This window comes from Aotus nancymaae, unplaced genomic scaffold (assembly GCF_030222135.1).
Source record: "Aotus nancymaae isolate 86718 unplaced genomic scaffold, 86718_ANA_hifiasm-v0.15.2.pri h1tg000020l, whole genome shotgun sequence".
NCBI lineage: Eukaryota > Metazoa > Chordata > Mammalia > Primates > Aotidae > Aotus > Aotus nancymaae.
In genome coordinates, this window is record NW_026988432.1 from 19,314,458 (window position 1) to 19,329,210 (window position 14,753).

Below are 14,753 nucleotides of genomic sequence, written 5' to 3' on the forward strand. Positions count from 1 at the left end.
GATGGCACTGAGCTCATGTTTCTGTGTTCGAGGCTTACCAGTTCCCCCTAAGCCAATTATAAATACACAGTATTTAAAATGTGTCATCACAAGGGGAAGCCAGGTTGTGGGATGGGATTTCAGATTGCAGATACATTCCCCAGAAGATACCATTTTATAAAATGGAAAAAAACAAAACCAAAACCAACCAGAGGCGGAGATGGGGTTCTAAAACAATCTGTGTAGCTTACATTTCTGCAGTATTGCAGGAATCTGGGTGGCTTTACTGGTAATGTCACTCGGACTGCTGTAGTAAACATCTAAAACCAAGCTAAGGGAGACCTGGACGGGGATTTGAAGACTCTGCTTTTTTTTTTAAATCTCTCTACACTCCTGCTGGCATTTGAAACAGTAATAAAAGGCATTCAGAAATGTACAAAAAGGCTGGGCATGGTGGCTCACACCTGTAATCCCAGTAATTTGAGGGGCTGAGGCAGGAGGATTGCTTAAGTTCAAGAGTTTGAAACCAGCCTGGGCAACATAGTGAGACCACATCTTTACAAAAAAAATAAATAAAAATAAAAGAAATCTGAAAAAGTCAAATAATTCCTTTTTTGGGGTGAAGTAAATAATCAGCCTTTTTGGGGGTAACTTTTTTTTTTTTTAAAGTTTACTATCTCTCCTTTGAACTAACCCATTCCTATTTTACTTCCATCCTAAGCTGAACGGGATACAAACACTGGCCCTAAGACAATAAATCAAAAGTATGTTATCTTTGGCTGAAAGATATACAGATCAAAATGTTTGTTGGAATGTATTTTAAAAATGGAGAAAATGACTTCTTCACAGAAAGTGACATCTTGCAAAGCCACCCCTGAAGGCTGTTTACGCCCTGAGAAGCCCCTCCATTTCTATTTACACTTTGGAGGAGCAGTCCCTCAAATAAAGTCACTTTCACAAGGTGATCAAGGAAGGCCAGTGTGCTTTTGTAGGGACCAACTTCATTCAAGTCTAGCTGTCCGCTACAGTTACAGAAGAGCCGCCATGGGGGCTGCTGGCTCAGTTTGCCTGTTCCCTACCCCAGGAGTCCAAGCACTAACAGACCCCAGTGGCAGCATCAGTCCTAAAGTCAGAGCACAGGCAGGGTGCCACACAGAGGTCACGGGACAGGCTGGGCCCCGGAGTTACCTTCCAGAACCACTGAATGACAGGGTGGTTCGGGCAGTAGCCGTTTTTGTAAATAGAATGCTGCCTCCAGTCATTCACGTCCACGTCACCGAGGCCACACATCAGCAACTAGGAAGAAAATTGACCCGATGTAAAAGCAGGATGTGCAAGCTGCGAGATCACACACTGAGAAATGGCTGTCCTCAGTGCCAGCATTTGGTCACTGTGCTGTGAAGGTAAGCTACCTAATCGTAACCACAGAGGAAGGCAGACACCTGTTCCAGACTCCACCTGCCACAGCAGATCACAGAGGCAGCACAGTCACGAGGGTGGCTCAATTCTAACCCTGCACAAGGCCACAGCATGTCATATCGGATATAGAAACGCCACAGTCGTCCTCCCTACCCCTCCAGTCTTACGCATGGGACCTGTGGATTTTCTCACGCTCCAGCAGCATCTGTGCACTACCCTGGCTGCGTTTCCTCCTGGGAGGTTATTCCTCCGAATATCTGAAAGTATCTCCCTACCCACAGAAGAATTAGTGCTTATGACAGCAAGAACGTCTCTCCGCCAGGTCGGTCAATTCTGGTGATGACAAATCACCTCATCTGTCCAGAGGCCTAAGAACTGCAGACATATGCTTAGGCATAACTGGGTCTTTGATTTAGCATTTAGTCTAAGGTTTGCTGTTCTTACTATGCAACTCTCCATCAGGGAGGCTTCCTGTGGATGAATGGAAGATATTCCTGCAGAGGTACCAGAATGAAATGGAAAGAGAACTAAGCCAGAGCCTGCAAATAAAGTTGCTAGGCCTGACTGTGTCAAAACCTTGCTGGGAAAACCCAGCTGCTCTCTGCCTCAGTTTCCCACCTATAAGAGGGCAGGCTTGCGGTATATAATTTCTAGATATATCGATCTTGAATTTTCCATTTTGAGATGAAAGTATAGGAAGCCAGTCTACGGGAAACGCTCACTAATGCGGACGGGACACACGCCGAGTCCCACCAACCGTGTCTCAACAGACACAGCCTCTCTTCTCCTGCTTCTCCTGACACAAAAAAGGGCGAGATAGTCCTTTGTCTTTAAAATGGCCGTTGCTCATCTATGTCAACAGCGTGAAGTTGAACTAGACAATCATTAGACTACCTTCTGCTACTAGATTGTTGCCTTCTAATGTTTTTCCTCGCTCAACATAAACCATTTCAAGTTCAATGAGATGTCTGTTCTATGGCCCCGAGCAGATGCTTACGGCCACCTTCTGGCCAAGACCCCCACTTGGCTGCCATGGTGTGGGGGGATGGGGCTGAAGCAGAGGATACTTGGCCAGTCTGGTAGTGCAAGCAGGTTGCTGCTGTCCCAAAGGGCTGCTGCAAACCTCGTTTCTATGTGTCGTGGTGATCTGCCTCGCCTGGTGCACAGGGCCACAAACCCAGCTCTGCTCAGTGGCCTCTACTTACGAGGCATGTTCCAGAACTGCCCTCTCCTGGGCAAGGCAACTACAGTTGATTATTTTTGCTGTTCCTTACTCCCACATTGGCAAACAAACCCCTTAAGAATTCTGTGTAGCAGAATTCATCTAAACTTACTCTTTAGGACATTATGGATCCAAGAATGTTAAAATATTACTTGTAAAGTAATGAGGGATACTTTTAAAAAATCCACTTTACATAAAATAATGTTTATAATACAAACCTCCAGCTCATTTTCATCAAAAATTTTAATCAAATCAATAGGAAGCAGTTCTGTGAATCCCTGAAAAAAAAAAAAAACAAAAGAAATCTTAAATACCTATTGCCTTGCGGGGGAAAAAAAAACAAATTTCACAGGAAAAACAAACTTTTCTGGTTAGCCAGAAAAAAACATAATCACACCTTATGATTCCTACGTCAGGGACAGTACCAAGTAACTATAGTTCCAATAAAAACAGCACAGTCACAATATGAAAGTTTCGAAAAAAATCATAGAATTTAGAAGATTCAAGTAGTGGAGTAATTTTTGAAACCTGATGAAAATACAGGATACTGCAGGCAGGTGGATTTCAATAGCCATTTATAACACTGCTGTGAGTCAGTGCGTCCTAAAATGCACAGGCCACAGATGTGTAAGAGACACGCTTAAAAATAATGTGCTGGAGGTATGGAGAAGAAACAGAGGGAGGCAGGTGATGGGTGCAGAAGAGACTGTGTGTACAGAAAACCATGTTCCAGTTCCTAGCGTACCACTAACTAGGGCGTGATCCAGGAAAAGCCTGGCTCTGCTGGGCCCTGTGCATCGCGAAAGCCATGTTTCTGAAGGTGTGGACAGCCTGCGAGAGGGTCCAAAAATCTGCTTCCTGGGCTTTCTTATCTAAATAAAGGATGAAACCTGCCATCCTGTTCTCCCATTTTAAGTCCCTAAGGCCCCGAGGTGTTTCTGAGTGTCCTGCCTGGGGCTCACTCATCCTGCGTAGGTGCCTGAGTGAAGGGAAGGCATTGCCCCATGAGAGCTCTGCCTCAGTGCAGAGAAAATCAGTCATGTGGACGCAACGCTGTTTCCTGTGTGATCTTTTAGGTAACTAATACTATCAGATTCAAGAAAGAACTTCATTTTTGGTCAAAGTGGAATACTGTTTAAAATGATGAATCCCTCACCCTCTGCTAGGGACCTGGGAGCATCCCTGATATTAAAAGTTAGATCTGGGAAGTGCCTGCTTTGCTCTATAACAGGGTAAAAGCTGTCATGAGGTGGCTGGGTATAAAATAAAAACTCAGCTTAAGAAAATGTGTTTTCCATGTACCTGTACAGAAAAGAATCTGCAAGGAATTATTAACATAGCCACAAAGAAAATGGGCAGGGGATTAAAAAAAAGGCCCAGGGCCAGGCTCACGCCTGTAATCCCAGCACTTTGGGAGGCCAAGGTGGGTGGATCATGAGGTCAGGAGATTAAGACCATCCTGGCCAACATAATAAAACCATGTCTCTACTAAAAATACAAAAATTGGCCTGGTGTGGCGGTACGCACCTGTAATCCCAGCTACTTGGGAGAATTGTTTGAACCTGGGAGGCGGAGGCTGTAGTGAGCCAAGATTGCACCACTGCACTCCAGCCTGGGCAACAAAAGCGAGACTTTGTCTCAAAAAAAAAAAAAAAAAAAAAAAAAAAAAAGCCCAGGTAGCAGTGATCCAGGGAGGGGTGGCAGGGCACTGCAGGGACTGTGCTTTATCCATTCAGCTCTGAGCTCTTGGGTTTCTTGGAATCTGTCACTGCAGCAAAAGACAGCTTTCTCTTGGGTCTGTCTGAAACTTCAAGACAATGGTTCTAGATCAGATCTGTAAAACACCCTCTTTAAAAACAGGACAAATGTAAAAATAAGAGAAGCCAAGCAGGAGAATGCATGAAAAGAAAGTAAGATGGGGTGCGGGGGCTGAATACTCTCATGCTGGAGACTGGCCGGCAATGTGAGCTGTGCGATCCTGGCCTTTCCGTGGTGTCCCCAGTCTTGCCCTGTCTCTCAGTGCATGATCAGTTCCACCACACCAGCAAAAGGAGGAGCACAATCCTCCCACGACCCGGGACCAGAGGCACATGGCAGAGAACCCTGGCCAGCATGGCTTACCTCCAAGAAGGCGTTCATCTGCTTCTGGACCCTGTTCACAAATCTCCACTGGATGACTAAGCTGCAGGAGAAAAGAGGCCAATACTGAACCACCTTCGTCATCACTAGCGCTCACTGCTTTCCCTGCAACTGGGAGTGCTTCTCCTCCATCTATGACGCAGAGCAGAAGTGGGGGTCTACTCTGTGCCCCTACTGTTTAGTTTATTTATGGCTTCTTTTAAGACTCCCTGGAACAGCCGTGAAAAACCTAAAATCTCACTGGAGATTTCAAAAGAGTAATTAACTTCCCCCGCATCAAGGTGTGGCTGGCCTGAACTGCTTTAAAATGTGATTCCATGGAGAAAAGGGAAAAAAGTTCATGGGGTATGAACACACAGGTATGTGTGTATAATATGCACACACACGTATACACACTCACATATAAGTATGTATATGTATTTGTAAAGAACACTCAGGACAATGCATTTAGTTTTCTAGTATTTCATTCTAATATCCAATGTACTAATATTCAACAGTGACATACAAGCTTTATCAGCAAAATGATTTGCACTCAAAATTTAATGCCCAAATTGAGAGGACGAATGGTGAGACCTCATGTAACTGATGTTCACCAAAACCAAGTTCCCTGTGACATCAACGCACAGCATGATTTATCACAAGGCGAATCTCCTATGGATGTTATCTGAGGCATTCTATCATTATGAAGGGCTCTCACCTTCGGGGTGGTACCACTGTAACCATGGTAACGGCCCTGAGGACCAGCCTGCGGCACAACCACTGCGCAGCCATCTCAGGCTGTATCGCCTGGGCTACAATGATCAGTCCAACAGCATTCTTCTGGTACCAGGGGAGCAGAGTATCAGGGAGCAGCTGGTGATTTTGATTATACTTTTAAAAGTAAAGCTAGCTGGAACCCTGCCTGGCCCTGACTCCCTCCACATTTGTATCCTAAAAGAACTAACTGCAAAGAATGATGCGCAACACATACCACACATGCCAGAGTCCTCAGACTGGAGACCTGGGTTACCCTGGGCTAGAATATTTTTTAAACCCCACAACAGTTTCTACTTCCTGAAGGAAGACAATGGTGTCTGTGGGGGTGTCATCAGCTAAGATTGTTCAGATTCAGAACAAGTGTGCCAATTAATGTGGCAAGGTAAGAACTGATGGATCTTATTTCTAGACTATGTATTCAGCCTAAAAAGCTTGTAACTTGAGAGAGGAAAAAAGTCTGCCATGTAACAGTTCCACTCTTTGCCAGGATCTCTGAGTAGACACTCCAACACGCTCCATTTCTTCCTAATTAGGAAGGACAGTAGGTTTTTTCTTCACAATTCAAGATCTCTGACCAATTCCAAACGAGAAGAAAGGAGGGAGCCCAGCTTGTAGAAACGGGGCACTGAATGCAAATGAGGAACTCAGGCCACTGCAGAAACCCATGAGAGACGAAACCAGGCGCCAGGAACCGCACACTGCAGCGCTCGCCTCACCCCTGCACCAGGGGATTTCCTTGGAAGATTCCAGAATGATGCGTGTGAGGCACACATATACATCAAAGAAGAAAACGTAATGTGCCCAACAGAGAAAAAACTTCTGTCACGGATGTCTTAGAATCACTTAACAGCCAGGCTTCCAAAAGGACTCAACGCTTTGCTCCACCAACAGAGGCTGAGATTAAGAATACTACAAATATCAGACACAATTCATTAGGGTTGCACATGCTGAATTCTTCCTATCCATTTTAACTGTTTGTATACATTTCTATTATGCAAATGAAGTTGGGAGGGAGACAAAATATTTTAACTTTGTTGATTCCTAATTTTGCCCCACTGGTCACTGACTGCGTGGTCCACTGTTGCAATTGTAAATCTTAGTTGATATCCACATATTCCAAAAGAGTATTTGCCATATTACTCACTAACGTAGAGCTTTTCTCCCTCCGCTGCTCCTTTATAGCGCAGCTCACTGGAGTCATGATGTAAGTCAGACTTCCCATCCCACATTCAACTTCCCATTAGCCCAAGCCAAAAAACAACTCATATTGTTGAAAACTGACCAATAAACTCATGCCCATAATAAATGCATGAGGTGTTTCAGCAAGGGACAGTAACCAAACATGCTGTTCAATTTATTCAAAGAAAAGACTGTAAATATGTGTATACGTACTCGATATATTCCCTTTTGTTTTCATTTGTGACCATTATTTCTGACCCATTGGGCTTCAAATCCACTTGATACGTCTGTAATTACAAAGATAAAACAACAATTACCATTGCGAAGTTATCTTGCACATTATTACTGAGTAACAATGTCTCACTATAAAAGGAAGACAACATGTATTCAGAAATATTTCCCAACAAATGGGCTCTGTGCACAAGAGAATGTCCAATGAGGCTTTTAAACTGCTAAAATGTTACACAGTTAAAGATGCTATCATTAAAGGCAAACTATTTTATGGTTATTTATGACTTTTAATTATTCTTCATATATTAGCAGTAATGAAGAGCAACATTTTTTTCATCTGCTTTTCATTTATCAGGAAACTAATTATTCTTAACAGAGAACAGGGTACACCCATCAAGACTCCAGAGATCCAAATTCTAATGCATTCTGTGTCTGAAAATTACATTTTATAGTCATAAAAAAGGATGCATGGTATTTCTTTCAGAAAATGCAAACAGAAACTTAAAGACAAGAAAGAAGCTTAAGGATCCAGGCTGAAGAGACAGATTGATCTGGTTTTTGAAGACGTTATTTGCATCGGACGCCTTCTCCTTGCTCACTCATCTGCCCTGAAGCTGCCTTCCTTAGCGCCTCCCATGATCATGAATAAAGCAGCTGCAATCAGGGCAGCACTTTCTCCTGTGCCCTGACCCAGACCTAGCTGACTACGATGCCATATGTATCAGTAACCAGCGTGAGGGAAGGGAGAGAGGCCTATTTTAAAATAAAATGTTTTTTCTCATTTTAGAAATTTTGGGGAAAAAAAGGTAGAAAAATATATCACCTACAACTCTCCTACTGAAAGCAAACCACATCACTATTTTCATGGGGTTCCCTCTGCCCGCTGGTTGCATTACAGAGTAAACCAAGCCAGGGCAGAGGGTTTTCCAGAGTAAGTGTTAGTGTGGTCTCCAGGAGGGATGGAGGTTCCACGTTGTGATAAACTCTGTGCTCCGGCAGGGACACCTCCGGGGTTCCCTGGTCCTGCCACCTGCACCCAGGAGATCCTGAGCCCTCCGACCTGAGCAGTTGCATCTGTGTCTCTCACGAAGTTTCTCTACGCACTAGCTCTTGTTCCCATTCACACTGAGATGGCTTTTCAACATAAAACATATTGATCATCCATCCAGTCCCACTACATTCTCTTTTTCTCTTTATTCAGGAAGGGATCTTATTTTTCCACCATGCTTTCCATTTCTGCAAAGTCAATTCAACCCTTCACTGTGCCCAATGTGACTTTTAATCCTGTTGCTGTGTTTCTGGTTTTGCTGACATCCTTCACCTTCTCCATTTCCCTTTCCAGCTGCCATCCAGCGCATCCCATTTTCTCCCAGGGGTCATCTGCCCCTGCCCCGTACAGGCTGTGTCGGGGATGGAGGATGCGAAACTTTCCACTTGAGGGTGGGGTGGGGATATTTCTACAGCAAAACACTGCCAGTTCAGTGGCTGGTTTTCAGAGGTGCGTGGACAGTGTTCATTCGTATCTTTTGCTCTATGTGTTAATAAACCCTGGTTGCTTTTTCTTTTTTTCCCCATTTATGCCTACCCAGACTGCCTTGTTCCTTTAGTAAGAGTTTTCTTATCAGATCCACATCAATGACAAGTTAATAAATCCCAGGTCAGGCGTTGGTATTGAGAAGCCTTTTGGTACAGCTCAGCTATGCTAAGGCCAAATCTTTCCTCCCGCCCTTTCCCCCACAACAGGGAAAGGGAAGGAGGTGAAGTAGATAAGTATCCACAATCCCTGTAATACACTCCTTCCAGCACTCATCCATCCCTCTTTCCTTGATCAGAGAGCCTTCCTTGGTGTTGCCTGAAAGCTGTAATTTCCAGAGAGCTACTGAATGAGCGGGTCTGCCACAGACAAGGTGGGGAGGGGAGGGCTAAGGAGGAAAACACTCTGCTTCCTCCAAAAGCAGCACCCAAGGATGCAAGAGAAAATAAGTCAGTGTCGCCAAGTGCAGAGAACTGGTTCTCCCTTTCACTGTGACAGGAAGTCTAATTGGTTCAATCTTTTTCCAAAGATATTAGAATTTGGCAATAGGCATCATAATTTTAAAAGTACATATCCCTTCCCACAGTAATTTCTCTTTTGGAGTTTATATCAAGGGAAAAAAATTAGTCAAGTACAGAAAATGTACATTCCAGATTATACATTTATTTTTTCCTATATATAGAATACTCACATTTTATATATATATAATACTCACATATATATATGTGAGTATTCCAGGGTTATACAGAATTACATGTTTATATAGCAAATACTGAAATAGCCTAAACGTCTACCAACACGGGGCATGGTTGGAAATATATGGCATGTCTACAAAATAAAATTCAGCATAGTCATCAGAATGTTATAGACTATTTTACTGACATGAAAAGGTATGTGTGATGTATTAATTTGAAAATGGTATGCAGAGTACAATTCCACTTCTGTAAAAAAAAAAAAAATCTGTGTTTGTGCTTACAGAGAATAATTCTGGAAGATATATCTAAAAATTTTAATCCTGAATTTTCCTGAGATACTGGGAATAAGTGACATTTATTTATTTTACATATTTTTATTAAACTGGCTTTGTTTTTATTATGAAGGTTAAAATTTTATAATCAGATAAACTAATAATTTTTGAAAGAAAAGAAAAATGGGCCCATACTACCCATGCTAAATAATGAGGTCACAGCAGTAAATCGTCCTGTGGGCAGCTGTCCAGTCTCATGGTTGATTCTGACCCTGGGTTTCTCTGTGGGGGAGTGAGAGGGGGGCCCCAGGACGGGCACAGGAGGAGGGGGGTTTGCAGTTCTGCTCTCGAAGCCACTGGGTTAGGGGTCAAGCCCCCAGATCCCGGTGCTTCCAGGCTCAAGCCCACAGTGGTACAGAAATGCATCCCTCTTGGGTTCGTTACAGGAGACATTTTCATGAGAAGCAATGATCAGTCTTTGAATTCTGCGTCCAAGACTGCTATTGGGGGCTGATGGTGAGACCACCTCATGTGGTGCAGGTGTGGTGTTCAGCCCGCCACACTGCCTTACTGCCACCAGCTAGTGCCCCTGAATCCTTGCTGGTTGGGCATGAGGCTCCACGGGGGTTGGAGAAGCGGGGACCACGCCCAGGCTATCTGACTCTAACCTCTGGGCACACAGATTCCCTGCAGGCCTCCATTCCTGCCTGTCCATTGCTCTAATACAGCTGTGTTCTCCTTTCCCCCAAATTTGTGCCTTCTTAACATCAGCTGTTGCCACCAAAGGAGGGGAGAGACTGCACATCTTCAGCACAGAGTGCCGGGTGGCACCGAGACATGGAGTTGTCAGCTCTAAGTGGGAAAAGTTGAGGCAGCATCGTACCGGGGCCACTCTCCACTGCACACATCTCCTACAGGTGCTGTGGCAGTGCCCTGGCCCCACATGAGGGTGGCCAGCATCCCAGAGGAGGCAGAGACCCTGCAAGGTGACCAAGGAGATACAGCGAACCGCAGATGGAGCTGTGCTGGCACCCAGGGGCCCCGCTCCCTGGAGAGCAGTCTGCAGTGGCTCCTCTGTGGCGTGGATTCTTGCCACCTTCAACCACAAAACGCACAGTCCTCCCTCCCTGGGCTTTCTGGGGCACTGCCCGCCTGTGCCTGGACTCCTGGAGAACCCCACACAAGGAACGTAGAGCCCAGCCACAGCAGGTGTTCAGCAAGCGCTTCTGGGGAAAACTGCAGCAGAAAATTCCTCTTTCTTTACATCTCCTGGCCCCGCAGAAACTGGGCTCTCTTCCTTGCAGAGATCAGAGGAACCTCTGGGGGACTCCCCGCCACGGCCAGTTAACAACCCGATTCCCACACGTCTCCCTGACTCTCCACAGATGCTCTGCACTGCCTGGGAGGCTACTGAGAAACAGCTTGGATCATATGGAATATACTGGACTCGGGTGGAGCAAGGCTTGTCCACTTGGCAGACTCCATTCTTGGACACCGAGCACTGCTGGGCAAATACCCACTGATGGTGCTCACAGATCCTGCAGGCATGGCCTCGGGGGCAGTCGGTGCCCTGCACCCCCCATCATTCCACCTAGCCAGCCTCTTCAGCAGACATCAGTGCAACTACCGATAGCACGGAGGCAGCGAGTCCATGCCAGCCTTCCGACTTGTCGTCTCCCTAGGTGCCGGCCCTGTGTGTCCCTGACTGGCTTGGAGAGGCTGGGGCCTCCACCCTCCTGGGAGCCACCTCCAGCTCTGGGCTCTTGGTCTGGCTCCTTCTGGCTCCGGCCAGGATGTGGTCTGCCCTCACCTTTCTCCCTCACATTGACTGTTTCTGCCTTTTCACCCACTGCCTTCCCCCAAGTGTTTCCCAACCTTTTAATTCATTATCACCCGCTAAGGAGCCTTTTTAGATTCTTTCTGCCAGTGGCCCACCTCTCTCTGTGAAGTCTTAACAGAGTGATTCGCAGTACACCGGAGGTATGTGCTGTGGCTTTTGGGAGGGCCACAAAGCACTTTAATGTCTGAGATGATCTCCTCCTCCAAGAATCCATTTTTGCCTTCTTCGGGTGATTGTTCCCATGGAGACTGGCTCAAGCTGACCCAGACCTGATCCTAAAGAACCTTCCTATATGGCTGCTGCCCATGCTCTCCTCCCCCTACTACTGCACAGCCTCTCAAAAACTCTGCCACCTCTTCAAAACAACCAAATCAGGCCAGGCGCAGTGGCTCACACCTGTAAGCCCAGCACTTCGGGTGGCCAAGGCAGGCAGATCACCTGAGATCAGGAGTTTGAGACCAGCCTGGCCAACACGGTGAAGCCCTGTCTCTACTAAAAATACAAAAATTAGCTGGGCCTGGTGGCATGTGCCTGTAATCCCAGCTACTCAGGAGGCTGAGGCACGAGAATCACTTGAACCCGGGAGGCAGAGGTTGTAATAAGCTGAGATCGTGCCACTGCAATCCAGCCTGGATGACAGAGCAAGACTGTTTCAGAAAACAAACAAACCAAAAAAACCCACAACCAAATCAGACGTTGCTCTGCTGAATTTGCAATAAAGAATTTTTATATGTTATAGCTCTAAAAGGGCCCCTCGTCCTGGGGGGAGCAGGTGTGTGTGCATAGCAGTGAATGGGGTTCGGTTTATTCTTCCTGCTTGGCACAGGATTAGAGTTCAAATACTGACATTTCTTCAGTGGAAACTTTCATATTAGGCCCTAGAAACCAGCAGCTCCAGATTCTTACCAATCAGAAAGAAAACAAACTGCAAAATAATGGCAACAGCTGCAGTTTCATTACATGAAGCAACAGCTACCAGACTTCATGGTCTGATATTTCTGTGAAATTTTAAAAAAAGAAGCTTGAAACACCGTGGAAGGCTGACTGCATGTCTTTCACCCCATGGCAACTGCACTCACTTTGCCCCACTGAGAAAGCGACTTGACTGTTTGGCAACGGGGAGGAATGGGCTTTCTTCTAGGTCAGAGTCAACCATCTTGCAGAGGGCCAGCGAGGCGAGAGGCCTGCATGGGCATCACGCTAACGCCTGGATTTCCACATCAACAACTATACTTCAAGTACCCACCATGCACCTGGCAATGTGCTGGTGGGAAGTACACAACAGCAAGTGAGCACGGGGCAGGCATGCGGCTGCCATCACCAGGAGGACGCTGCGTGGGAGAGACAGATGCTGCTGACAAACGTACTGACAAATGTACTCAGACAAACAAATGCAAGGTCTCTGTGGTACATGCCATGGAAGATACACAGGGTCTGGGTCAAGGGCTGGCTTCCCTGATGAAGGGACATCTGAACTGAGAGTGGGAGGGCGTGTGCTCCCAACAGAGGGTAGAGAAAGCAGAGGGCCAGGGCCTGTGATTCACGAGTCTGCGAGAGGAGCAGGCAGAGCCAGGCCACACAGGACCTCGTGGCACAAAGTAAGATTGGGGTATTTATCTCAAGGGCAAGGGGAAATCCCTGAAGATTTCTGGCAGAGAAATGGCATATGCATTTCTATATTCCAAAAAGACCACTGTGCCGTTACAGGAAGCCAAATTGGATGTACAGAGACCAGTCAGGAGTCTAGGGGGAAGACAGGAGCTCAGACTTGGGTGTGAGCTAGAGATCGCGAGAATGCACAGAAGTGAGAAAGTTTGGGAGGTGTGTGAACAAGGCTTGCTGATGGACCTGATACCGGAGATGAGATCCATACACGGCTGCTTAACTCGCTCTCAATTCCTTCCCAGAGTGCAAAATAAATACATTAGTTCCCCATTAATCAGGCTAGCTCTCTTAAAAAGGAAAGGCAGTTAATTTAACAAACTGGGCACCTAATTCTTATCTTACTCATCTAGTGGGTCTGTTTTGATCACTGTATTACTCTACCTGATCCTACCTAAAAGTCAGAATTCACAACATTAAACCAGGCGGTCTGCAAACTTTTTTTTTTTTTGAGATGGAGTCTCACTCTGTCGCTAGGCTGGAGTGCAGTGGCGTGATCTTTGCTCACTGCAACCTTTGCCTCCAGGGTTCAAATGATTCTCCTGCCTCAGCTGGGACTACAGGTGTGTGCCACCACACCCAGCTAATTTTTGTATTTTTACTAGGGATGGGATTTCACCATGTTGGCCAGGATGGTCTCGATCTCTTGATCTCATGATCTATCTGCCTGCCTTGGCCTCCCAAAGCACTGGGATTACAGGTGTGAGCCACTGTGCCCAGCCTGAGAACTGTTTTTAACGAAGATCTGGCCTAAACGACCAGCAGAATCTTTATTAGAAGCCTGCTTAAAAACCCCAACATCCTGTGTTTAATTTTCATTTATGAGGTGGAAACAGTTACATTTAGGAAGGTTTCCCAGATCATTTGCTTCTGACTGTGGCATTGCTAATAGTTTTCTGAATTAGGTTAATTTGGCCATACGGTTTTCTACGAGTGGATCCACAAAAAGACTTTTTTAATGCATTTGACACACAAGACTGATTTTAAGTCTTCCTTGGTTCTTGACTTCCACTCCTTCCTTCATATGTTAAAAATGAAAGGAAGATACTTCCAGGGTGACTAACCACGTCTAATTGTTTGGAAACTGGCAGTTTAAGACCCTTCCATAGGTCCAGCTTTTTTAAAACAAAAGCCACTACGATTCAACTGATCTTGTTTCCTCATACTTAGGATTTCTATTACCTACAACCTTAGTAACATTTTTAACCTTAGCCAGGTTAGCACTCCTCATTCATTTGCTCAATAAGCACTTAGTAGGCATCAACTACATGCTGAGCACTGGAGAGACCCAGAAGACCTCGGGGGCTTACTGCCCACAAGTCAGCCAGGACCTCAAGAACGGCAGGGAAAGAGGTGATGGGAGAGAAAAGGAGAATGCGTCGGGAGAGAGAACGAGAATGCGTCAGTACAGATTGGGCACTGTAGAGCCAGCAATGTGGCACCGAGGCATTCTGGGGACACTGTTAAAGCCACATGGTTTGTTGAGAGGGTGACAGGAAGGAGGTGTCAGAGGGTAATGCCAGGGGTGGGCAGGTCTGGATCATGAGGGGTCATATGCCATGCTAACAAGTTTTCATTTATGCTGAAGGTCATGAGATGGCCAAGTAGAATGACATTTTCAGGGCTGCATTTCAGAAATATTCTATAAGGGGCACAGAGCTAGGGGGCACTGGAGAACAGGGTAGACAGCAGCAAAATAGGAAAGAGGGTGGCCAACAGGGGGCTGTGAGGGCAGCACAGTCAAGAAGTGATTGGGGCATGGACCAGGGGAGTGCAGAGACAGGGACGTGCCAAGGAGGGGGAGTCACAGCACACAGCAACCCTG

At 46.0% G+C, this 14,753-nt stretch overlaps 1 protein-coding gene across 9 annotated transcripts in view; it reads right to left on the reverse strand.

The window, feature by feature from the left end:
* NEDD4L (NEDD4 like E3 ubiquitin protein ligase) overlaps positions 1-14,753 on the reverse strand; it is a 354,125-nt gene that overhangs the window by 5,982 nt on the left and 333,390 nt on the right. For all 9 annotated transcript variants that reach the window (XM_064379091.1, XM_064379096.1, XM_064379092.1 and 6 more), the window contains 4 exons: positions 6,908-6,981; positions 4,742-4,802; positions 2,839-2,898; positions 1,168-1,275 (listed from right to left, as the gene is read on the reverse strand). In XM_064379091.1, the coding sequence (XP_064235161.1) occupies positions 1,168-1,275; positions 2,839-2,898; positions 4,742-4,802; positions 6,908-6,981 (303 nt within the window). The remainder of the gene's footprint in view (positions 1-1,167; positions 1,276-2,838; positions 2,899-4,741; positions 4,803-6,907; positions 6,982-14,753) is intronic.